This window comes from Cryptotermes secundus, unplaced genomic scaffold, assembly GCF_002891405.2.
Source record: "Cryptotermes secundus unplaced genomic scaffold, Csec_1.0 scaffold313, whole genome shotgun sequence".
Taxonomy (NCBI): domain Eukaryota; kingdom Metazoa; phylum Arthropoda; class Insecta; order Blattodea; family Kalotermitidae; genus Cryptotermes; species Cryptotermes secundus.
In genome coordinates this window covers 2,277,706-2,303,821 of record NW_019744412.1, presented here as the reverse complement: position 1 = coordinate 2,303,821, position 26,116 = coordinate 2,277,706, and the positions used below count along the sequence as shown (strand labels likewise).

The window sequence follows — 26,116 nt, the reverse complement described above, 5'->3', positions numbered from 1 at the left end:
GCTTCCCTGCACTCTCTCCAGTTGTCTAGCCATTCTGTTCATATGAATGTTGGCAGTAATAACTTCACAAGTGACAAGCAGCAATTGTTCACATATGCCAGAAGGGGCTGAAAGGGAATATAATAACAAGCAGAATGAGGGAAGCCTTGACCACTGACATTCCCACCAACCATGAAACTTCTTTCTGGAGACCTCAGTACAGTTTAATGCTATGAGATTCACCACACATGCCCATGTTTAGTAAAGTTCACAGTTTATATTTATAACAATTATATTACTGTATTTGAAGGCACGAAAATCACAGCATAGAACTGCTATATGTGATAACAAAACTTAGAAACAACTGATTTTCAAAACAACTATAAACTGGTCCAACTGAATCAGTATGAGTCATCAATGACTGCCCACATAACATTGATAGAAAAATCCAAATTCATATGACTGCCCACATAACATCGATAGAAAAATCCAAATTCATAACACAAGTACCTAACCATTTTACATTAAATCTGAGAAACAGAAACAAACTTTAACTCTTATTTGCTTAGGCATAGGCACATAAAATATCACACACCAAGAATACAAGCGTATAACTAAAAAAACTGAAATTTTTATAGAGTGGCTGTCTGTAGCATTTATATTAGCCAGGCACACAAATGATATCCAGCAGCAGGCAGGTATCATTACACTGTGTCTAAAGCAACTTCTACTTCCAAATATTATAACTTTTGTGGCTCTGTTATTATAGGTGAATGTCCATTCAATTTCCCCACTACATGGGTCCCTTACAGGTGAAATGGAACTTCAGCACAACAGACAGCCTTCAGACCCATGTTACAGCTTTTGCGACATATCACAATGTATCCAGCTTTATTGTTCTACTTGTCACGGTTTATGTATTATGAAAAAATTGGTAAGACAAAACAAAACATACAATATCCCCATGTGTAAGGATCACTTCAAGGAGACATGAGGAAGCAGAAGTATATATCCTTGTATTCTTAAACTAGGCACAGGATAATGGTGGAGGGTCAGCTTCACTCTGCAGGTACTTTACTTCTGGTATGGAGCCAGCACAGATGATCTGTATGTAACAGTGAAGAGACAGATGCCTGTCCCAGTTATGAATCAAATCCTAGTTGTCCACCTATAATCAGCCACTACACTGACTGCACTATTTTGCCTCACATATAAATAAGTGAAGTAAGATATCTTGTTTAACTTTATATATACAGAACTACAAGATTAATCTCCATGCCTGCGGGCGACAAAGTTTTCCTACAAATCCGATATAAACATCTCACATTAAAGGTGAAAGTAACAGGAAAAACAGAAATATTTTACTTTGACCTCAGGTGTGAACCTGCATCCAATTTTCCAATTTCACTACAGATGTTGCAGCAAAAAAAGTCTTATTTCATAAAGGATAAAAGAAAACCAAAAACAAAATATGTGAAGGGTTTATGAACACAGAGCAAGAGGGGAATGTAGTGCGTTGATGGGCAGATAGTGTTTCTGTGTTGTATATAAACTGAACATTTTTGTGTGAAGCTCGTGTATTCTGTGATACGATGCTTACTTTTTGATGGCTCATGTTATATCATAATTTTATAGCACCCAAACCTGACATCCTACACCCTACAGAGAGTTTCCTTACAGGACTAATAATCCTACCCCACCACCCCAAACTGTATTATCTCAACCCTTATTCTGATCTCATCCTATTTTATTCCATTACTTGTTTGGGTCCAACTTTAGAAAATCAGAAGTTCCATTTTACCACTTTTAATAAAATATTCTTGGACAAACATTGTACACAACAAATACAGAAGTTAGTAATTAAAGCTTTCAGTTCGGCACTAGACTCAGGCCAAGGTGTGCCAACATGTCTCCACCTCACACTGGGGGTCCTGGAGGAACCTGATTTGTCTGGAACTTGCTCTTAATCACATATTATGTATGTAGCAAGTATGAAGGTTACTATCTTTTGGAATATTAATTTTCTGCTTCCTTATTCTTTCCCCCCCTTATTGTGCACTGTGAATCAGAACCCCCCCCCCATAAATGCCATTATTCCTCCAATCACTTTGCCCTTTACATGTGACCCTTTTCAAAACCATAATTTCTTACTTGTTTTCACCATTCTCCTTCAATCTTCCTTCTCCCAATATCCATATTACTGTTTTCCAAATTTGGCTTATTCTGTTACCATGAAGATGAAGGTGGCATGTTCCGCTGCAACACTGGGAATGTTCTACCAAATAGACTTTAAAGGATTCTGACGATGGCGTATACTGTATAGAACTACAGTAGAACTCGGTTATAACGTCATCAAAGGGTCCTAAAAATAGTGTCGTTATAAACGAATGTCGTTGTAACCGAAATGGGCACTTTCACAGTAGCCTTATGTTAGTCACGTAAAAATCTACCAAAAACCGAGTTAAAATGTTGCATTTTTTAGTGAAATACATGGTTAAGTACAGACTAACGTAACATTAACGTGGAATTGCCCAAATGTGTATTATCAAAGACATATTACAGCGCTTTTCACTGACAATACACACAATATTTCACGAATCACTTTAACTTTCTCTTCAATGCTTAAAACTTTCCTTTTCATTGCCATGTTTTCGCTACTGCACTTCTCTGGGTTTAGGCAGGAACACTATAGGGTAAGTAGACAATGTGAGGTCCTGTTAGACGAGATTCTAGGAAAGGAATGCAGTTAACAACCTGCCGCGTCCTCTTGCACTATTCACACAGTCCCACCCCACACCCTTGTTTTCGCATAAAACCCACGCTCCTCTTGCAGCCCGCGGTCGTATTCTTCCAGGACAGTCACGTCAGCAAGTAGAGAAAGTGAGGGTGGGCAGACACATCGAACTTTCCCACGATATCAGAGAAATTCAGGAATGAAAATGACGTTACATATGAGATTGACGCATGTGTGCATGTCGTACTAAGCAAGGTATAAAAACAGTTGCTTTATGAGGAATTAGTTCGTACCATTGAATATTTGACGCAATAGACAAGGTGTCGCAGAAACCGATGTTGCTATAACCAAGTTTTACTGTATAAGGTTTATTTTGGACTCTATCCATCATCTGGTATATAAGACAAAACATTGTGTTTTTTTTGTCTTATATACCAGATGATGGATAGAGTACAAAATAAACCTTACAGTTCTATTCAATGTTCAACCAGTCTACGTAGCAACACATCCCATAAAACAGTAATGTACAAACCATAGTTGGTTGCTGATTTGGTAAAAACCAATCGCAGCCTTCTTGAATGTTTTATGTTGATCAGTTCCAACTCTAGTACAATGTTACAGCTTGGCCTCTTATTTTCTTAATTATGAACAAACGTTGCATAAAAATCAATAAAGCAATGGATCGCATGAAGCATGTTTCAACAAGTATGGTGGCTTAAAATTACACATTCTCCTTACATCAGTCATGCAACAGAGAATGCTGCATGAGCTTGTCTTTGCGACTGAAAAGTTTTTGACAAACCTCACACTGGTATGGCTTCTCTTTCGTGTGAACCAAGAAATGCCTGTTAAGATGATATTTATCTCTAAACATTTTGTTGCAAATGTCACATTTATGTTGTTTAATCAGGCTGTACTGTGGAGAATGCTGAACACAAGCACAACAGTTACGAGGGGTCTTACATAAATCACAATCTGGGGCTGTTTCCCCAGAATGCACAGACAAATGTCTTGCTAGATGGTATCTGTCACGAAAAGTTTTACTGCAGAACACACACTCATGCTGGGCTAGTTTTCTAATGCTTGCTAAAGGTGTTTCAGATGCAGAACCCTCCTTTCTCTGTTCATCTTCTCTATGATATATTTGGCTACCTGACTCTGAGACGTCCTTCATTTTTCTTTTCTTAACTCTCTGACGTAGTTGACCTGCCAGTGAAGCGGCACTTGAAAGCAATGTTCCATTAGCATTCTGATGTCTTCCAATCCCCTTGTTTTGGCCCATCTCTCCAGTATTCTGAATGCCAGGCATGTCAACCTCCCAGTATGAGCTGTCGGAGTCTGTACATGAGGACGGATCGACTTTCACTTCAATGTCCTCTCCTTGTACAGCCATAGAATTAGGCTTGAAGCTACCACTGCTACTTTTGGTGCTGTGGCTGCAATGTGAGGATGTTGATCCAGAATCTGAGTCATGGCCAGCACTTTCCTGTACAGTACATACAGACTGAAAGAAGACCACATGTGCAAGCACGCACGCGCACATGCATGCACACACACACACAGTAAATCAGACAATCAAGTAATGCTAATAATCACATGATTATTCTGCTGATGGTACAGACTGACAGGAACTAAAATCACTATAATCTTCGTAAACAGATTCCTTGAATATTAAAAGAGCCAAGTGTTTCAAAGTTGCTAAGGCAAGGAAAATATCAACGGGACGGTCCCATGTATTTCCCTTTCCTTAGAGGATAAAGAAAATTAGTTACAAATGATTTTAATTCCACTGTACCAGCATGTATTCAAAATTTATAATACTAGAAAAACTACTGTAAGTGATTTCATGTCTGAAAATAGTAAACACATTCTTATACAGAATTATTTTCACATTCACTACAGGGAAATTACAATGAAGAGCAGAACAAGCAATTCTGGGTCAGCCTCAAAGAACACAATATATGCAAAGAAAATAAACTACATTTTTGGTTCCCCACCGATGGTGTCTCCACCTTATTGTGGTGGTGGGTTTTGAGTGCCCCTTACACCCTGAGAGCTCTATGACAGCAGTAGCGTAGCTTCTGGTAGGGCCACCATGCCGGACAAGTCAAGGGGTAAGAGTCTGGTCCTCCAGGTTGGGGGTTGAGCATGAGGCTAATAACCTCACACCATGAAAACTAAATTGCTCAGAAACCAGATAATCAGCCTCAGATGAATGAATTTAATGGAAATTGACGTTAGCAAAGGAGCAGATATAAGATTATAATGGCAACAGAGAACGTGAGATCAATGTTAGAAGCTGGGAAGATACAAGAGATAGCAAACGAAATACAAAAATCCAAATAGAAATAGTCCCATTACAAGAAATTCGTCTGACCAGACAATGAAGGATTGATAAACATGCTTATACTCTGATTTACAGAGCATCAGAAAAAAGGACAGGACAGTTGGGTATGGGATTTATGATAGCTAAGGCAATTAGAACATAATACAAATTGATACTATCAACATCAGAATATGTAAGGTAAGAATTAAAGGATGGTTCAGGAATATAACCATAATCTCAGCATATGCCCCAACATGAGATAAAGGAGAATGTGAAAAAGAAAATGTTTACGATACACTTCAGGAAATCTGCCATAAAACACCAAAATATAATTTGCTAATAGTGGTGGGTGATTTCAATGCTAAAATAGGTAAAGAGACATATCAAAAACAATTGGCTGGAATGCACACAATACATAAGAACAGCAATGAAAATTGAAGGATGATGGAATAGTTTGCAACTAGGAACAATATGCTTATTAAAAGCATAGTTTACCCTCACAAACGTATATACCTGAGAACATGGAAGATACCTGGGACCAACAAAGAAGTTTGATCAGATTCATCATGAACTAGTGTCTAAGAGGCAGACATCATCTATTAAAGACGTCAGAAGCTGTAGAGGGCCTAATTGTGACTCTGACCACTATCTGGTTAAGGTGCAAGTCCAAGAAAAACTAGCAAACATACAGAAAATGGCAAAAATATTGTAACAAGGAAGAAATGGGATACAGATAAATTAATCAAACAGCCTGAAGTCAGGGAAGAGTATGAAAGAAAATTACAAATAAGACTGCAGGATTCTGATATGGAAGGATCAGAAGATAGAGAAAATTGAATAAAATAAAAGGAGTAGCAAATGAAGTTATCGCAGAGAAGAAAGTTAAGAGAAGTGGAGAATGTGTTAAATGCATAGCAGAGAAAAACAAAGCAAGAGAAAGAATGATTCAAAGAGAAACTACAATAAACTGTGAGAATTATCAAAAAAACAGAAGGCAGGCAAACAGGATTTGTAGGAGGAAGAAGAAAGAAATGATTCAGAAACACCTAGAGGAAATCGAAAAATTTAATGAACAAAATGAAAGAAAGAAACTCTACAAAGCAGTTGATCAGCAAAAAATGGGGATTTCAACCAAGAGTGATTGAATGTAAAAGAAGAAAAGGAAGTTTTAGATGGATGGGCAGAACATTTCGAAGAACTACTGAATGCAGGAAAAGGAAACAAGGATCCTGAAAAAAGTAAGAAGGAATGCTCGCCCAGTAGTGGATGATGGCCAGTGTGAGTCGCCCACCTATGAAGAAGAAAGTAATATACAAAAACTGAAGAACAAAAGAGCACCAGGAGAAGATGACATAACTGTAAAACTAATTAAATATGGAGGGAAAGCAGTTACAGAAACGGTACATAAATTACATTAATTTCAGAAACAAAACAGATTCTAGATAACTGGAGAATGGGTATCATATGCCCCATATTTAAAAATGGAGATAAACTAAACTGTAACAACTACAGAGGTATTACTTTATTAAATATAGCATATAACGTACTACCCAGTTTAATAAGTGAAAACTGAAAATTACAAGAGAAAGGATAATGGGAGAATATCAGTGTGGATTTCGCCCCAATAAAAGCCCGACTGATCAGTTCTTTATCATTAGATAAATGATGGAGAAACATTATGCACATGGAACAGATTTGCATGTATTGTTTATTGACTTTATACGACCCTTTGATAGTGTGAACAGAGAAAAACTTTTTGAGATAATGTATGAATATGGAATCACTAAGAAATTAATCCGTCTGGTACAGATGTCTATGAATAACACTGAAGCCAAAGTTAAGGTTGGCAATAAACTTGGTATGGAGTTCGAATTTAACAAGGAAGTTAAATAAGGAGATAGCTTGTCCACAACCTTATTTATATTAGGATTAGGATTACAGAAAGCTGCTACGAAGATTGATCGGTAGGGCACAATTTATAATAAGTCTAGTCAGATCTGTGCTTATGCAGATGATCTAGCCAAAATAGCAAGAATAAAAAATTAACAGAAGTATATGAAGAACTTGAAGAAGAAGCAGAACAGATGGGGCTAATAGTCAACTGGGGGTGATTATGTCACCATCAGAGTTAAGGCGGAATCTACACATTGGGAATAAAATTTTTGAAGGAGTGTATAATTTTAGATACTTAGGGAATGTAATTGCTAATGAGAATAAAATTAACAATGTGTTGTGGAAAGAATGTGAGGAGGAAATAAAGCATATTATGCTAATTTACTTTTACTTAAAAATAAGTTAATATTAAAAAAATAAAAAAAAATATATATCAAACATTTGTGGGAACTGCCCACATTCAAGCAAGTGTGACAACGCAAGCGTCATTGCTTAGCAACAACGAGTAAACAGCGGTTGCTAGGGAACTTGCAAACACGGTGTCTGGCAACAGCAGTACCTATTACGTAACCGTTTTCTATATGTCCGACTCTAGGTTATATGAGTATAAGAAGATACATTCAGCGGAAGCAGACTGACTAACAAATGACAGACCTGACCTCTCGTCAGAGAGGGCGCTACGCATGGACAGGACAGTAACTTTCATACAAAAGAAATATCTGGTCATGAGCCCCAGCTGGGGCTCGACACCAAGACAGACAGACTGACTGACCGTCAGTGGTAACGTGACTCTGACTCTGACTGAGCGGAAGTTACAGTTACAGTTCTAGATTCTACAGTTCTACAATTCTGGTTCAGTGTGTTCATTATTGTTATTATTAATCTTCAACTCTTCAAACGCAAGTTCGTCTGTGTATACGGTGCAACTGTAATAAATACTATAGGACCACTCAACTAGTGGTTGTCTTTCATATGACATCCCACACACTGATATGACCGTTGGTGACATATGGCGGGGAAACATGGACTCTTACATCAACTGATGAGAATGCCCTCAGAATATTCGAAAGAAAGATATTAAGGAAGATATGTGGACCAGTTTTAGAGAATGGGGAGTTTAGAATCCGCTATACAGAAGAGTTAAAGGAATTTTTAAAGGAGAAGATATAGTTAGATTCGTTAAAGCCCAGAGACTACAGTGGTTAGGGCATCTTGAAAGGGTGAATGGAATAGCTATGCCAAAGAGGTTGTTATAAGGTAAAATATATCCGACAAGGAAGATGGTTAGACCTGGGATGATATGGTTGGAGGATGAACATGATGATCTCAGTAAAATGAAAGTGAAATGGTGGGGAGGAAAGATGAAGAATAGAGAAGAATGGAGGCGGGCTGTGCAGGAGGCCAAAGCTCAACCTGAGGGCCGTGGAGGGAAAAGGAAGGAAACTTTTGGTTAATATTTCTTAATTTCAGTTTTAATTTAATTTACTGCATTTAATTTGTTCTGAGATGTAAAGTATCATATTTCTTGTAATTAATGGTACAGATGGTGCCTCTAATACCAGGGGGCAGTTGTATATGGCAATATAAAAATGGACATATTGGATACGGACAATCAATCAGACTGAAACTTCAACTTCATGCACATACCATGAATCCTGGAACCTTTCTTGTCCATTTTATTTCCAATTTCACTTCCACCAACTACAGTAGGCAAAAGCCAGAACTCCTGCCATCTGTTCTTCCTCTACATGAACTACTAACAGAAAGCTGGAATCACAGTTGTCTGTGTTGTAACACCATATAGTTTGGTGCAGGGCCACAAGCTGAGCTCAGCTTGCTACCTGCTTACTGCTGTTCCCTTGCTTTGCCTCACACTCTGGCCTTGATGATGGAGATGCTTTGTTTCTCTGACACATGGGGCTCTCTCCAAACTATGCAGTGTTACAACCCAGGAGACCATACTCTTCATAGAAGAGTTATTTAAAACTGCCACTTTGGACCCTATCCACTGTCCGGGTTTACTGGAGCCACTCTGTGCAGACAGCTTATGTCCGATTCTGTAGAGGCTAATTTCTAGATTTATGTCATTTAGTTCTTCTTAATTCTAACTGATTTTATGCAGAAATGTGGTATTTATGGTAATTTCTTCTTCGTTTGTAAACCTAATTTTCAGACTATGGGCTGTGTGGAATTTTGCAGTGTTGCCAACATTTTGGAGGTCCTTGTTACCCCCATTTTTAAGGTTCAATTCAACAGAGTGAGTGAATGTCCATATCTTTTTTATTTTCCTTCCTTGTTTTTGGTATAAAAAAATTCTGTTTCCAAATTTCTTAATTTTTATAACAATTTAATCTTAACTTGGGATTCTGGCCACTGGATGTAGTATAAGTTAGCTGTTTACAAGCTATTCTCTTGGCAGTAGTGTGATTCCATAGGTTTCAGTTCAATTCTGTGTTCTGAAATAAAATAGGAATGCCTTATCTCAAAAAGATGGTTTCTGTTCAAAAAAAAGGTTCCCTGTTTGGACTTGTGTAACTTCAACTTATTTCCTGAGGACCGACGTCAGTGTAAATAGTAGTTTTACAGTTTTATATCCATGGTCTGCCAGTAACTCTATCAAGAGGTCCAATAGAGCAGACTCTTGTTTCATGTGCTGTTCACATGAAGGTGGGAAGAGAAACAATTTCTGAAATATGGTGGTTTTAATAAAACTGGATGGACAAAATCCAAAATAATAGTTTCAAATGTATCGCACCACTGTCAAAAGGGTTTGCTAAAAAGAATATAAAGAACAAACAGATAACACTCAGCAGAGAATCACTCATACCATGTAACTTGGGAGAAGTTGGTGGTGGAAGGCTTCTAACACTAGAACTGTATGACATAATTACAATACTGGAAAACTTCCAACAGAGACTGGAAATATTCAAAGATTCTTTCCATAACATAGTACAGAAGACACTGCTGAAAGCCATGTACTTACAGTATGCTCAAGAACACAAGAGGATTCATCCACTGCCTTCTCCATGGTCATCACACACATGTAACAGGGTTCACATTAAATTCCTGCAAAAACTCAATATTCTATAGATTACAAAATCCATACCCTTAACCCTCTAGTATGCAGTATGATGGAGCTAGTGGCAAGAATGACAAACTATGAACTCTGTATTTATTTTACATATTTATGGTTCACTTAACTACACTGCCAGCAGATCAGATTATACAGTGCCAAATGGTAGGAAGATCACAGAATAAGGCGCTGATGTAGTGTCTCACCAACTTCCTGATGGGACTGAGAAAATAATGAAAAACCTGGCCAAGAACTGAAAGTGGGACATATCAGATACGAAGCAGGTGTTAACCTCACTTGAATGCAGTGTTTGGTAGAGACTCTATAAATGATGGGACAACAGGAATATGGTCTACTTTATGCTTTGCTTATAGGGTCTTCAACAATATGGATATGATACCATACAGCAATTAATGACAATATATCAACTAGACAGACTGCGACTGAATGACTTTAAGATGACCATCAACATGAGTCAACGAATGTCCGTTCAGTTCACCGGTCAGACAAAAATTCTCCCTGCCAAATATTTTTTTCACAAGACAAACTGTGCCTATCTACATCACTGCAACTGCTCCATACTATAAGATAATGCTACCCCTTATATTCTACAAAGTGTACACAAGATTTCATTTTCCACTGCAGTATAATGTTCAACATGTGTGCAGAAATAAAAAACGGTAGGAGGTGAGAATATTAATGAATAAATTCAAAGATTTCTCTACCTGTTATCCTTAATTTCTCATTCCTCATGGAGAGGAGATGAGTGGGTCTGATTCCTGATCATGAGTGGTGAATGGCATGCAGGGTTCATTCATGGATAAGCCAATTACAATGGAGAGATCAACATGTGGTGACAACAAGAATCACATTATCGCAGACACTTTAAGTGTGCAATGATCAGCTGCTTCATAAGATAACATAACTGAATGAGACACACATATCTTATGTTCTTAGAGTCAAGAGGGCTAACTTTACAGCTTCCTTTGGGAAGCCAACAGCATACAAAAGATTTATGTACAAATAAAAACATTTCAGTACAAGTGCAATAGTAATCTGTTCTCTGGGTTAGTTCGAACGATGAGAATCTTGGAATAATCACAGCTATTAAGTATGAATGACATGTTTTGAATCACTAATCACTGACTGGCATCTCAGCCCTTTTATATATTCATATATTAATCACTCATACCATTAACTACGCAATTTCACAGTGTCAGTGGTAATAAGATATACTATGACATGCTTCCACTGCATCACTCATCATCATCCCCCCCACCATCATCATCATCATCATCATCATGATGCACATTTGAAAAGTGACAACAGACATTTCTGATTAGAATAATATACACATATCGTTTATTTAACAAATCTCTCTGTAATTGAGATTACATGACAACCAATGACAGGACAGCAGTGAACAATGATTTGCGAAGGATACAGATGGAAGGACTCATGTCTTGGCATTTGCCTGGAGGGACTGAGGAAAACTATATCCACTGTCAATCAGGGCAGTGTCCTGGCCAAGATTCAAACCACATACCTCACAAATACAAATCTTAAGTGCTACTAGAAATGTTAAATAGTTCCGTTCAGTGTGACTGAAAAGTGTAAGTAAGTGTAAGTGTGTAAGAAAATCATAACCAGTCACACTGAACAGAACTATTTAACTTTTTCATAATATTAGTGTGACAGACCAAAATGAAACAAATCAAATTAAGTGCTACTTCTTGGACCTCCTTGCTTCATATATATATGTGAGTATATATGTGTGTATAAGGATTTCTTCATTGAACATAATAAGAGTATTTAGGTAAAATGATTGTAAATCACCTTGCTGCTACAAATTTTATCAGATTTACTTTGTCAAAGTTCAGAATAAGCTAAGATATCATCTGACAGTTCTATTAAGATTGTTTTTATCAGAACTAGTGATTATTATACCAGTATCAAACACAGTACAGAGTCTGTATGGACTCCAGCAGTAAGAATTGTTACGAAACTTTGGAGCTTCTGCCTCAACCCCTTTTCTTCATATGAAGTTAACCACTGTCTAGAAAATAATAAGCTAGTTTAATCATCAATATGCTATGATTAACACAGCCAAAGGCCTCAGCAAGTTCATGGGAAATTCTTGACACATGAATTTTTCTATTAAGGGCATATACTATTTAATTCTTATATGTTATTGTAGTATTCCTTATGAAATCAAACTTCTGAATGCAGTGACAAGTGCACTCAAGACATTATTGCTCTTAAATGTCGATGGTATGGCCTGTGAATACAGTAGCAGGACTGTCAAAATTACAAAGAAAGTGTGTATATGCCACTGTCTCAAATTATGAAGCATGAATTGGTGAATTTTTGTTGTAGCATAGTAAAACTGTGATCAGAGTTGCAGGACAGCAGCACGTGAATTCCATTACTACATCCGTAGCCAAACTGACTTTCACATCTGCTGGACCCGAAAATGTACCATCTACAGGGAATACTGCCCACAGCATCACACCCATTTCTTCTTAAAGCATTCAGTGCCGGTCACATTAGGTACACAACAGACATTCACATACGTACTTCATATTAATTTATACACAGTGTGTTCATTAAATATACAGTGAAGCTTGTGAAGCTGGCCACCTGTCACAGTTGGCCGCATTTTTATCAAACTGGCAAAATTGTATTAATTTATAAAAGCTTTACCCTCTTTTTAACTTGGCCGCCTGTCTACCTGGTACCTGATCCACCTTCTAGCATTCCATGCTAAGGTTCTATACACATGTAACATTTCTATGAAGGTCACACACAAAACTACCAATATCTGTACCAGTCTGTAAAAACAAAAACATCTTGGCCAATTTGTCTCTTGTCTGTATTTACTAAATATCTTTTCCACCCATATCTGGTAGCAACATTTGGAATTTCCTTTGCACCTCTGGTCTTCCACCCACCCTATCCTGTGGTCAGTAGTTCCTGGAAAGCTGTCTCTGTGATCATAACACATCACTCTTTCTCCAAGGGTCTACATACAGTGCCACTTGTTTGGAAATTGTGCATTGGGCTCAAAAAGAAAGAAGTTTATGAGCATAAAATAGAAGTTTCAGCCTTAATAGGAAAAAAAAAAAAAAACTTCTGTATGGTTATATCACATCAGATCCCAGATGACAGTACCCATTAAATGCTTAACACTTTGATGTGGCTAAGAACATTAACATGAAGAAAAAACACGGAGAATAGAATAGCAGAATATCAGGAACAAAAAGAAAGAAAAGTGAAGTAAAACAGTCTCCCTGTTCTGTTTACACGAAAGCTGCACAGTGGGCACTGCAGTTAACAGCAGAACAGCAGTCACCATACACANTAAGAATTGATATTATAAAACAGACTCATCGTAATATCAGAGACAGTACACTACAAGTATATAGGTACGTCACCATATTCTGAAATTTGGCAGTACAAGTACCGTTTCAATCACAAGTTTGTATGTAGGTGTTAGTGGGTCAGTCTTTCCTAAAATTAAACTCTTTCTTAAACAGAATGTCAACAGTATATTAACTATTTTCTATTTATCTGTTATTAGGAAGATCGTTCACATGTTTAAGGGCCTATACTGAGAGGTTATGAAGAAGAAAGTAGTTTTGCATTATACACACTTCAAACGTAAATACAGAATGCCTACTTACAAGTGCATTTGCTTCACGTTTCAACATCTTTGTCCAAACCGGCAATTCAACACGTATCAGTGCACATAACAAATTTTGTAATAACACTATTTTAATGTATAAAGCGTTAACAACATACATATAGATAACCTCAATTCCCAACTTAACTATATTCACTTTGCATTCCTACAGTGTGAACCGTGTGAACCCTGTGAACGAATGTGAAATCCAGTTTTCCGTTCTAAATGGTGTGCGACTGATCGTAAATGAAAACGAGTTCTTGTTGCTCTTATCTTCTCCTACATATATCTACTGGTGGTAATTAGCACAATTTGTTCTTTCTGAAATTCACGTTAATTTAAACATATCCACCACTGCAACAGATTACCCGGCGCAATCAAATACTTCTACAGTTGCATCCATCCTTATTTACCTGTACTTGTAACTATGAAGTACATAGAATTAATTAATTTTATTCTGTTTACAAAACAGGATACTTTCAAAACCCTTGAGCACAGTGTAATTAGCATTCCAGTTACAAAAAGTACAAATAATTGCTTGATGCAGTTATCATAAATATGAATAATAACATAAAGCCTCCAGCAGTAATTGATTAAGGGTCTTCAGCTCACTATGCTGAAGTATTATCTAAACGTACTGAAAACTCTATCAGTAGACTACTAAAATGACGAAAATGGTATTTCAGTATATTTAAATAAGGAAATATGCCAAAAAAATAATTGGAATGCTTTCATATTGTGACATGGCTACTTAAAAATTATCCGTTGCGTGGTAACGGCTCGATAAACAAGCGCGCCACCGCTAGCCAACGCCTCGCAACAATTAAATAACGGTTGGAAACGGTGTTTTCTATCTGGTCGGTGACGAGGCTATATGTCGAGATTTCTTGCGCTCAGTTGCCATTCAGAGAGAACTTCAGCACGGAAGCAGAGGAATAGCCACTGTTGGAGCTACTACCAGAAAACTGTTGTTGAAGACAGAAGACTTTAAGTGGGCTTCAGTACAGTGATTTACACTACGTAGATTCGTGAAATTGCTATTGTTACCAATAGTTACAAGTGTTCGAGAAATTCAATTAACACTCCAATCAACGTGTTCAGTCACTAACACGTGACAACTACTGTAGAAGTGGGATCCACGCTCAGAAAATTTTCATATCTTTGGCGTGAGGACTGAGCTTTGGAAAGTCCGAGTGACAGTTTTATTGTTGGATTATACTATATATATCAGAGTATCTAAGCTTCTAAAGATGAGTATGTCCGAGGAAATGCTTGAGATTCCAGACCCAAAATGTACGAGAAATTTCATCCAGGAAAATGTGATAGAGTTTCAAGAAATGCAAAGCTCAATGCGTGAAAATGAAGAAACTAACTCAGTCATTGAATACTCTGGGAGAACTACATTTGAAAATGTGCCAGCAGAAATAATTTCTCATATTAACTGTTCTCAGTTAATGAACGACAAGCAGATTCCGAGTGATGACACGGCAGTCTCTCTTCATCGACAGCATACTGAACTGTCATTCAAGCAAAAAACAGACGTTTCAACCTCCACTGAACCGTCCGCAGACTTTTCTGCCTTCATGCCAGTGGACAGCGAGGAGCCCATTGGGTTCACTGGCAGCAGGAGCGTCTGGTGTCAGACTGTTGGTCCGGAGAATTTGGACGAACTGTATAATGTGGGAGTGATCAAGTATTCATCGACCAGAAACCCGCTTCTAATTAAGTCACGGCATTCAGAAAACGAACTTCCGGCGGGTGAAGTGGATCAGCAGATGCCTCGTAGGAGTGATGATCCTGACATCCAAAAATTATCACTGTGTGAGCACAAGCAAGATACGCATAAGAGTCGACATGCAAGAAATGAAACTGATTATATAAAAGAAAATATCATGTCCGTGAAGGCAAGGCAGCGATCTATTGAAACAAGAAGCAATCCTTTGTTAGCCCCTTCCACGTACAAGAGAGGCGTCATCCCACAGTACCTAATAGAACGCCGTCAGAGAGAGAATTCGAAAAATGAAACAGAGTACAGAAAAACTAATGCCGTGTCCGTGAAGCCAAGGCAGGGATCTATTGAAACAGTACGTGATCCTTTGAAACCTCCTTCCACCTGCAAGAGAGGCATCATCCCAAACAATCTAAAAAAAGACCACGAGACAGGGAGTGCGAGAAATGAATCCAATACCAAAAAAACAAATGTAATGTCCATGAAGGAAAGGCATATATCTGCTATAACAGCAATTGATCCTTTGGTACCCCCTCCCGGCTACAAGAAAGGTGAAATCCCCAAGTATCTAAAAGAACGCCGCGAAGCATTGGAAAAGGAGGCAAAGTGCAAGCCCATGTTTCCTGTTCTGGCTTGCCCACCAGGTAATGTTACCCAAAATGACTCTTACAGGAATGAGACACTCAAAATGCTCAAGAAAAGGTACTCAGACCTGTCTCAGGAGCTGAGAATGATGCCTGTCAAGACAGACATACGGATGATGTACACCAAAAAGATAGAACTGACGAAGAAACTGAAAGAGGCTAGGAATGCCATTAGAACATTTCTCGAACTTGAAGCATGTCAAACTAGACCCCTAAATGACTAATTTGGAAACATAAGTACATGTGTGGAGGCTTATAAGTTCATATATAACTCATGTGGTGTACAGTAAATCCTCACTTCCAGGCAACGAGTAGTGAAGAAATGCTGTTTGCACCTGTATTTATAACCATGATTGTGCTGGAAAGTTCCAGCAATTTAGTAACTAGTCGGCCGAGTTGCCATCACGTATTGCGAGTCCCAAGTTGGTAAGGACGTGAGAAGAGAAGCGGAGGGAGATCCACCGTTTGGAACCGTTACCAGGAAATGATTGGTGAAGACATAGCAAACTGAGATTTAATATACTGTAGTGATTATTACTGTGTATATTAGCGAAAATGTTATAATCCTTTGTAGTTATAAGTGTTAAACAAATAAAACTACCAAACCAAACCGTGTCGTTATTAACCTTTAACGTCCGGATCGGGCCAATGATACGTATGATCGTCGTGGCCAAAGTACCCCGATTTGGCCAGTCGGACATTTAAACTCCTCTAGTGGACGCGGGCGCAGAGAAAACTATGTTGCTGTCTCGTCACCAAAATCATGACATAAAAGATAGAAAACAGATGTTTTGAAAATGTAGCACAGTTCAGATATTTGGGAACAACGATAACAGATCGAAACCTTATTCAGGAGGAAATTAAGAGAGTAAACTCGGGTAATGCTTACTACCTTTCAGTCCAGAAGCTATTTTCTCGTCTGCTGACCAAAAACATAAAAATTAGAATATACAAAACTATAATTTTGCCTGTGGTTCTGTGTGGGTGTGAAACTTGGTCTCTGACATTAAAGGAGGAACACAGACTGAGGGTGTTTGAGAACAGGGTGTTGAGGAGAATATTCGGACCGAAGAGAGATGAAGTGACAGGAGGTTGGGGGAAACTGCACAATGAGGAGCTTCATAAGTTATACTCTTCTCCAAGTATAATTAGAATGATCAAGTTAAGGAGGATGAGGTGGGCAGGGTATGTAGCACGAATGGGGAGAAGAGGAATGCGTATAGGATATTGGTGGGAAAGCCAGAAGGAAAGAGACCACTGGGAAGATCAAGGCGTAGGTGGGTGGACAATATTAAAATGGATCTCTTAGAGAGATAGGATGAGATGTTATGGATTGGATTGACCTGGCTCAGGATAGGGACCAGTGGAGGGCTCTTGTGATCACGGTAATGAACCTTCGGGTTCCATAAGATGCTGGGAAATTCTTAAGTAGCTGCAGAATTGGCGGCTCCTCCAGAAGGGCTCAGCTCCACGAACACGGGGAAGTGCGCAAACATGCCACTAGTAGAAGCGCATGCAATCGTAAATATTTTTAAATGTAGTAATTACCAGATTTCAGTAAAACCCTAAAGGAATTAAAATGGTACCTAAGTGAACAACAAAAGAGTATGTATGAGTTATGCCCAAACTCATCCACGAGCCAGTACTTTTATTGCAGATTAATGTGTTAAATATATAATAAAAATTCGATGTACATACATTTTTAAATTGTTATCTGCTTGATGTATATATAGGCTGAAATGAAACTACAGTATTCGATTTCACTATGAAAGCACAGAAAACAGATCGCGCTCTGTATCTCAGCCACGATGCCACTGTCTGTTCACGACCATAGAAAGTGCAATAATCTCTTGCAGCTACAACGGAAGGTCTTAGGCCTGAAAAAGGGACTCCTCTAGCTTTTTCATGAATAGCCATGCTTTCATCCTTGTCCCTTAATCAAAAGATTCGAAAATCCTAAGTATAACAAAGGCCTGAAACTTGCTGGCGGAAGGCCAAATGATTTTATTGCTTCCGTTTTGACACCATTCAGCCTGTTGCATATTAAACTATGTAACAAATAAAACACTTAACAAGTAATAATCTAAAATAATAGGAAATGGAACTGAAATGTGGGGCAAGGAAACATCCATTGGGTTATAGTGAACTGCTTTTATTCCAATTTTCTTAGAAATAGCTCAACAAAATAACAAAGCCACAACTATGAAGTCCCACAAGAATTTTCTCCAGTAATGGAGATTGAAGTGATAAAATTTTGACATATGTATCCTCCCTTCTATGACCAAGCAAAGGTTTCTGGCTTTTTCCTACCTGCTGTTTTATATATTCCCTACCCTCTGCAAGCCAGATGAACTGCATTGCACTTACTGGTCATTCGAGCTGCCAACTCCTCTGGTCTTAACAGGAGTGGTTGGGTGGGCTGGATAGCCCTTTGTAGTTTGGGAAGCTGCAAGATGTGTTGTTATAAACCATCTTCTTCTTGTTGTGCCCTTATTTCATCTATATTTACCCACCTCCAGTGCGTCTGTCAACTCCTTTCTTGTCTAGCCCTAACCTTTGGGCTTTCAATTCCAAGATGCATTTTCCTCCAATTTTACACCTTCTGAAATTTGGGCATGTCTTACACTTGATGGAATCTATGAATCCACGACTAAATGAGACCATAGCAGCAAACAAACATGGCAACAAAGGAGATTTCCAAGTATTTCAACATGTTTCTGCATTTAATGTCATCATTACATGTTACCTGATAGGGACTTGCTTGGTGACTCAAAATACAAAATAATTTTAATATTAACTAATACTACGCAATGCAGGTAGATCACACCTATTCTCACCATCAACAATCCAAAAGGGGAGCTGAATGTGGGTCTCTCTGTGACTGTTGAACGTTCCACTGGTATCTCAGTTGGCTGCTGGGTGTTTTAATTTTTACATTAAATTTCAATCCCCAGATACTTTGCAATGTCTCTGAAACGGCTGTCACAGTATGAAACCAAAATCAACGCCATCCCTTTTATCTCATGGCATCTTAGAATCAAGAAAATTACTTCTTGTTCCAGTTTATTATATTTGGACTTGGCCCTGCTATAAAATGCAAGGTCTAACAACTGTTTGCATTCTCTGCCTGTTAATTCCCTGGCTTCCACTAAAACTGCCACTGAATTATTTAGTGCACTGTACACCTTAAACAGTGATATATCAAGAAGTCCACAAAAGTGCCTAACGAATATAACAGTTTGTTGCTCATGCAGACTCATGCTTCACAAACATGTAGTTTCAGATTTCCAGCAAAACCCCCAGTGCTTACTTCATTTTAATTCTGGAGGCCCATATCCTGAGAACATCTGTACTGTAACAGAAAGAGATGTTCTGACACCACTGACTACAGTCTCTCCCTTTCTCTAACCTGATTTTGGACACAGGTTGTAGCTCACGAGTAAAACCTTTAACCCTTTCTCATCATGTGTCAATACAATTGACACTGAGTGTGTGCTTCCAGGGACGAATGTCAATATATGAGCACAAAGTTTCTTTTGCGTTTCTCCAATATTTTGGTCAAATGTCGCTACTTGCCATTGTATACTATACAACTGCAATCATGAATGTTTAGTCTGCATTCTTCTGCCATCTGGAAGTCATATAATCTGAACTACTTGAGGAACAAATGCCATTTACATATTACTGTGTATCAATGTGCACAACATGGTTTTGCATTCAGGTAGATGTCTTGCCTTCTGACATGAAAGAACAAAAAATATGATGCTGCATGTCAGGAATGAACTCAAAATAGACTCCGATGACATGGAATTGGAAAATGAAAGAGAAACTGCGAGTGAAGAATCAAGAAATGAAATGTCTGAAAGTGAGAGCGAGTGTGGAACAAGTGTTTTGCTTATTGATTCATGGTAGGAAGTGACAATGTGTGACAAGAAGCCCAAAGCATACAAATTTACTAAAAACGCTGGGCCACAATTTAACCTTCTACCAGACGCAAGAGCCCATGCATTATTCTAGTTTATTTTCAATTACAAGCTTCTGAATAAGACTGTTATAAAGACAAACAGGTATGAGAGGCAAAATTTTGAACTTCAGCTTAGCCCGAGGTCCATCTGGAGTAGCTGGTCTGACGTGTCAGTTACTGAAATGATGTTTTTATGGGCCTAATAACATTACAAAAAGTAAGAGGGTAACACATACCATTTTTTGATGATGTTATGTTTAAGAGTTCACTTTTTGCTTATATTTTGGATGATGTATGTGGATAATGATACCATCAAAAGAACAAGGAAAGTACATTGGGTGATAAAATATATAAGCATTTTCAGATATATTTTGTGCCAGGTAAAAACACTGCAATAGATGAATCAACAGCTGAGTTCAAGGGCAAAATAATTTTCAAAACTTATAATCCAAAAATACCTACAAAGTGGGGCATCAGATTATTTGTATTAGCTGACAGAGACACTGGTTGAATTCACGGTATAATTCTGTATTACGGAAAACTTACAGGTCACGTGCATAACTTGCCGTACTCAGAAAAACTTTCACCTCAAGAACAGTTCTTTCCTTGATGGACAGACTAGAACTTGTGCCTGGTGTAGAAGGCTACCACCTTTACACTGACAGATATTACAGCAGTGTTCAAAAAGTTTTAGTGTAGGTCCCACAGTTGACCAGGTATTTTGTTGTTTGTGTACACAGAAGAGTGAAATTTATAAGAGGAAAGGAATATGTGTATATTTTATACTAGAGAACATCAGGCAATGTGAGCCTGTAAAACACTAAAACCTCTCTCTACACTTGATTGTCATACACCACTACAAGGCAGAGAATTTGTCTTCTTGCATTGTGCTGGTAAGTACACATTTTGCCTTTTCACTTTATGCTCTTCGCACAACAATTTGTTGAGCAAAATAGCTCACTTTAAGAGGCTCTGCAGGCATTTAAAAATCCCTAGACGACCTGGGTGCAGAAGTTTTAACATATGCAATGACTGGAAAATGTTAAGCAATGACACTGATTTCTACTCTGCCCATTTAAAATTTGATACAATATATACTTATATATCCGTTTAATGATAATTTGGTTATGACATTTGTATTTATTTAAGATATTAGAATCAAACATCATACTGCCTTGCTTTGTTTCGGTAATAATGAGTTTTTTCAGACACTGAAGCTTAGTGAGGTCAGTTTATAACAGGAGGTGAATTTGGCTTGGAGTTGGGGACGTTTACCTTCAGGGCAATACACCACACAATCTGTTAAGAACAGAATAATTATAAAAGATTCATAACAAAGGCCATAATTTCCATCCCTCTAAGAGTGTACACTAGCATTCCCCTGATGTCACAAATCTGAAATAGCTACTAGCTTTAAAAAAAGCTGTTTCCAGTCTTGGATTGGTTCCTGACAAGGCAATTTCAATGCCACTTGTGCAACAAAACAAATTACTTGACTTGAGCCAAGTCCAACAAGGGCAAATTCATTAATAAAAGTTTACCAGTGTGAAGTATATAGACACACTGTCTGTTACCATCCAGTGATACTGTATATCAACTTGGGAACTTCATCTGAATAACCATTAACAATGCATAATCATTCAGTGAAATGTGTGACATCATCCCTGATATCCTCATGTAAACTGAATCCGATACACCTACCCAATCACTATCATTTCATCTGAACCGTCAGTCCCATTATAAATAAATCAAGGATGGAGAAGTGTATATGGTGGACGGTGATGACACTTGTGCACAGGGCAAGAGATGTATATCCATACTATATGTACTTTTACGTAAAAAAAGAGAGAGATAAGAAATCCTACTATGGAGGGAAAAAATATATCTTACAGGCAATATGATAGGGCCACAACATTTTATTCCACCTGAGCTATTCCTTATATGAGAATTTCAGAAAGCTTTATTGTGTTGCTTCCGCTACAAACTCCCATCTTCACATTTCACCAGTCATAATGAGGCACCACAATATTTACCTGCACATAACACAAGAAGGTCACAATATTCACTGCCTGATTTCAGAAGAAACTTTAAGATTAAGCTTTTGAACTGCCTATGAGAAACAAGTTCTAATGTCACGTTTCAGCCTTTATAAAGAGACTTCCACTGTATATCGTTTCTTAATTTTACAGTCACCAATTAGATAACCTCGTCAAAATAATAACATAAGGGAATGCATGATGTGAAGCAAATGATTAGTTTTGTCATTCAGTATGTCAACATTACAACTAATATGCACTGACACAGCTTTCATGTGGCTGGACCAGTGCTGAAATCAGAATGCGTAACGGGTGCGAATATCTTCTAGCTTCTTTGAGACTTCACTTGGGGTACGGTCCAAATCATCAGCAATACTCTTCTGCTTGGCAATGTCTATGGAGTTGAACTGTTCACATAAATCACCATCCAGAACATTCTGAAAATGCATATACAGTAAATCATTACCTATTTACACTCTCTATATCAGTGTTTCTTTCTATGTCCTTATAGAACCAATATATTAAGCTCAAACTGAAACATGCAGAAGGCTAGCAATTCATACAAAGCCCCGGTCGTTTGGGGTTTTAGATGAAAAGATGTTATGTGATGAGAATACTCTTCTGGACACTACATAAAGTTATGGGAGAAATTTGGTGTAACAGTAAAACCACACAGACATGGAAGATTAGCTTTCTCACCAGTGACAAAAAACAGTATAGATCATTTTATGGATTTATATCCACTAAAATATACACTCCACAAAACGAAGTACACTGCTACATGTCTCCACACTTTTACAGACCTTGGAACCAAATAAAGAGAACAACTGTATACAACAAAATTTACCCAAGGACAGCTGAGATAAAAAGACATTCTTCACTGTTCCATTACATGGAAGAGTGAGGGTTTTTAAACTTATCTGGCAAATATTTATGTTGTGGCTTATAACTGCACCTCACACCACACTAGGCTCAACGAAAGTATAAACACAGATTTGTCCCACCACTACTTTACCTACTGCTGCCCCTCAACACGCCTCTTCCCACTCCCATTGCTGGCCATTTACAGCCCATCTCTTCCCCTTCGCACTCTCAGTTCATATGTTTTATTATTTTGTTGAGGCAGGGATGATCCTGCATTGTTAATGGGCGAGTGTGCAGGTAGGTGCCAAACCAGGCAACCAACAAATTTCCACAACCCATGTTCATTCTTCCACTGACTAAAAATACAGAATATACAACTCACTGCATTGGACACATAAATAGCCTATTAAGTTCATGTTTTAATAATACAGCTGGTATTATCAGATCTAACTTCTTATATCACACCAAATAGTTTTTTTACAACAATGTTATCAGCATGGGAAGCTAACAGAAAATTTAATCACTGGAGGTTACCTTTACAGGATAATAATATGAGCGGAAAGAAAGGTGATCCCGACCACACAATGGAGGGTTCTCAGACCGCATGTGCATTTCCAAATGCTGGAAGAAGTCCTGATCCTCATGTGACGTGAAGGGTACCAGCACACCCACTGTACCCGACAATGTCGTGTACACCAACGACTCACTGCCACCAGGAATCAGTGTTGCTCTCTGCAGTGTGCAGAAATCACACAGTTATACAAGACACAATATATATATATATATTTTAGCAAGTATTCACTTCCACATTTCTTGTGTGCTGACCAAACTGAACTATAGGCTAGCAGATCAGCTGAAAAGTCCCTCAGCATACGCAATCACTTTCAGCCTGAAAACTACTGTATCACTACAATATTTTACCCTACAATTGCAAATGTCATTTTCCAAAACACAATGTAATAATTTGATTCATGCATGTAACTAAATAAAAACATACAGAGTCTTGAATTTGGACCCAGCCAGAAATTACTATCAGGCTGCTTTACCAAGTCTTGACAACAATGATGGAAAATGGATTCAGATTACTTGTGCTCCAAACAATCTGGATCTGATATTTGGGAGTGGAATTTTGTCAACAGAATGTTCAATGCATCAGATAATCAGGGATATCTTCCTTATGTCATATCAAAGAGGAATGCATTTATTCTGTGATTGCATGAATTAAGCGAATAGTGATAATACAGCTTAGCCTACAATCAATATCTTCTTCCAACCGTGGTGACTTAAAACAGTGCATACAAGTTGTGTGGATTATTTCCTCAATCGTAACTCAGTACATTGTACAGCAGCAACCACAAATAAAATAACTGAACATAATGTCCACACTTCAATTTTAAGAAGATGACAAAATAAAAATAAACTGAAAATACTCAGTAACTGCTAACATTACCTGCAATGACATGCAAATTTCTCCCACGTGGAAATTAGCAACAATGCCAGCCTTCTGGGAGGCCCCATTTAGAAGTCCACGATCCCACAAAGCTTTGTTTCCTGTTGGATCTTCATCTACATCATCGGTTATGTTTCCTGACAAACGGATCTTTGGGAAAAGGGGAGGGGGGGAAATGGGAAGAGATAAATAGCAAATATTAGCATGCCACAAAGTTTGCAATGTAAAATCACATTTACAGTACATGGAGATCAGCACTTTGAAAGAAAATCAACAAGACATTCATAAACACGGACCAAAGTACTATCATCACATCTCCACCCACAACTTCCACCTCAGTTTCAAGATCATGCATGTACTCTACATATATTTTGTGGGAAAAGGTTTTTACTTAGCGTAACAAAGCACTCTGCACTCAGCTCCACAGACACAAATGGCAAAACTGTAACAACTACAGCCAATGCTTGGCAGTTCTGCCTGAAAGATGCCGGACAACTGCCCATGGAGAGAGATTCAGATTTCACAAATAATGACATAACGCAACAGTCTAAACAATGTTCAGACAAATTTACATCTCTATAACGAAACTTGCATTCTCTATTGTTAAATTACAAACGCAATACAATGTCAATGCCATTTGCCCCATCAGTTACATGCATCTAGATAAGAATCAGTATAGCCAAAGCTTCAGTAACTTCATATGCACTGAGCAGTCATGTAACCCCCCCCCCAAAAAAACAAGCAACTTAAAAGGAAGTTTGACTCTGGTATTTCTGCAAACACCTAGGAAACAGTGACACTACAAACCTTGTTAAGTGCAAGTGCCTAGCCACTGTTCTTTTTTAAAAGGTAAATGATATACGCGAGAACTACCACAATTCTAATGCAGGATTCCCCACATACTTTTCTTCACTAAGCAGTTCAATTTAACTGCCACCAGATGCCATATTCTGCAATTCTTACAGTATCTGACACAATTACGTTCATTCATTTGCATTTTATCCGTCATCCTAGTTTTTGTTACAGTGAACTCCCTATTTCAAGAATCCCTGGGAAAATGACTCTTCAAGTTTCACTGTATGTGGCAGCTATGCAAAGTTACATACATTAAAAACTTTGCACCATGCTAAAAATATACTGTACACAATGATGAAAAAATATTTATTCATAAAGTGCTTAAAGAAAGAATTCCTACACAGATGCCACAAGTGGTGGTGTTTCTGTCTTCAACATGTGATGTCACTTCCCACAAGTTTTAACAATTTCCAACATCAACTGCTGTTTTAACCCTTTCACTGCTAGTATGGTAAGTAACTCGCAGTACACTCTGTGCTGAATTATTTTTTTGGCTGGGGAATGTTTTATAAATAATTTAAGTGCAAAGTATGAAAATTTATGATAAAATGTAACTAATCTTACCTCAGACAGGGAACAGGCATTAGAAGTTGCAAAAATGTTGAATTATTCAGTATTTTTCACAGGGGATGGCCAAGATGGCCAAAAAAAGTACATAATTCACTATCCTAGCCTTATCACTATGTCACATGTTGACCAAAGTCCACAACTTTATTATTTAAAACTTTTCAGAAAGCACCGCGCACTATACAAAGCCATTTTTACTAGGCCTGTGAAATACCCGTACCACATGCCTTGCTGTGCAGATGCAACCTTTTACATTTCTTAAGCTTGAGGGCAGAAGAATGCAGCCATTGAAACGAATGATGCTTCATTACGTTCCCAAT

General features: G+C 38.0%; 3 protein-coding genes and 1 non-coding gene across 4 annotated transcripts in view; 1 reads left to right on the top strand and 3 right to left on the bottom strand.

Moving 5' to 3' along the window:
• LOC111874712 (gastrula zinc finger protein XlCGF28.1-like) overlaps nt 1-14,094 on the bottom strand; it is a 33,246-nt gene extending 19,152 nt beyond the window's left edge. Inside the window, exons 1-2 of the mRNA XM_033755571.1 lie at nt 13,689-14,094; nt 9,916-9,998 (exon numbers count right to left, since the gene is read on the bottom strand). Coding sequence (XP_033611462.1) covers nt 9,916-9,975 — 60 coding nt within the window. The 5' untranslated portion in view covers nt 9,976-9,998; nt 13,689-14,094. The remainder of the gene's footprint in view (nt 1-9,915; nt 9,999-13,688) is intronic.
• Nucleotides 14,095-14,892: 798 nt separating this feature from the next.
• Nucleotides 14,893-16,284, top strand: LOC117283118. The gene has a single exon (XM_033755569.1). It carries the CDS (start codon nt 14,938-14,940, stop codon nt 16,282-16,284), a length of 1,347 nt encoding a protein of 448 aa, XP_033611460.1. The 5' UTR covers nt 14,893-14,937.
• A 1,907-nt stretch (nt 16,285-18,191) lies between these two features.
• Nucleotides 18,192-26,116, bottom strand: part of LOC111874707 (splicing factor 3B subunit 3) — a 49,738-nt gene continuing 41,813 nt past the window's right edge. Inside the window, exons 19-21 of the mRNA XM_023870429.2 lie at nt 24,375-24,524; nt 23,459-23,656; nt 18,192-22,497 (exon numbers count right to left, since the gene is read on the bottom strand). Coding sequence (XP_023726197.1) covers nt 22,357-22,497; nt 23,459-23,656; nt 24,375-24,524 — 489 coding nt within the window. The 3' untranslated portion in view covers nt 18,192-22,356. The remainder of the gene's footprint in view (nt 22,498-23,458; nt 23,657-24,374; nt 24,525-26,116) is intronic.
• On the bottom strand, nt 24,622-24,692 carry LOC111874718. Its single transcript, XR_002844607.1, has one exon. It is a non-coding gene; the product is annotated as a small nucleolar RNA SNORD18 (small nucleolar RNA).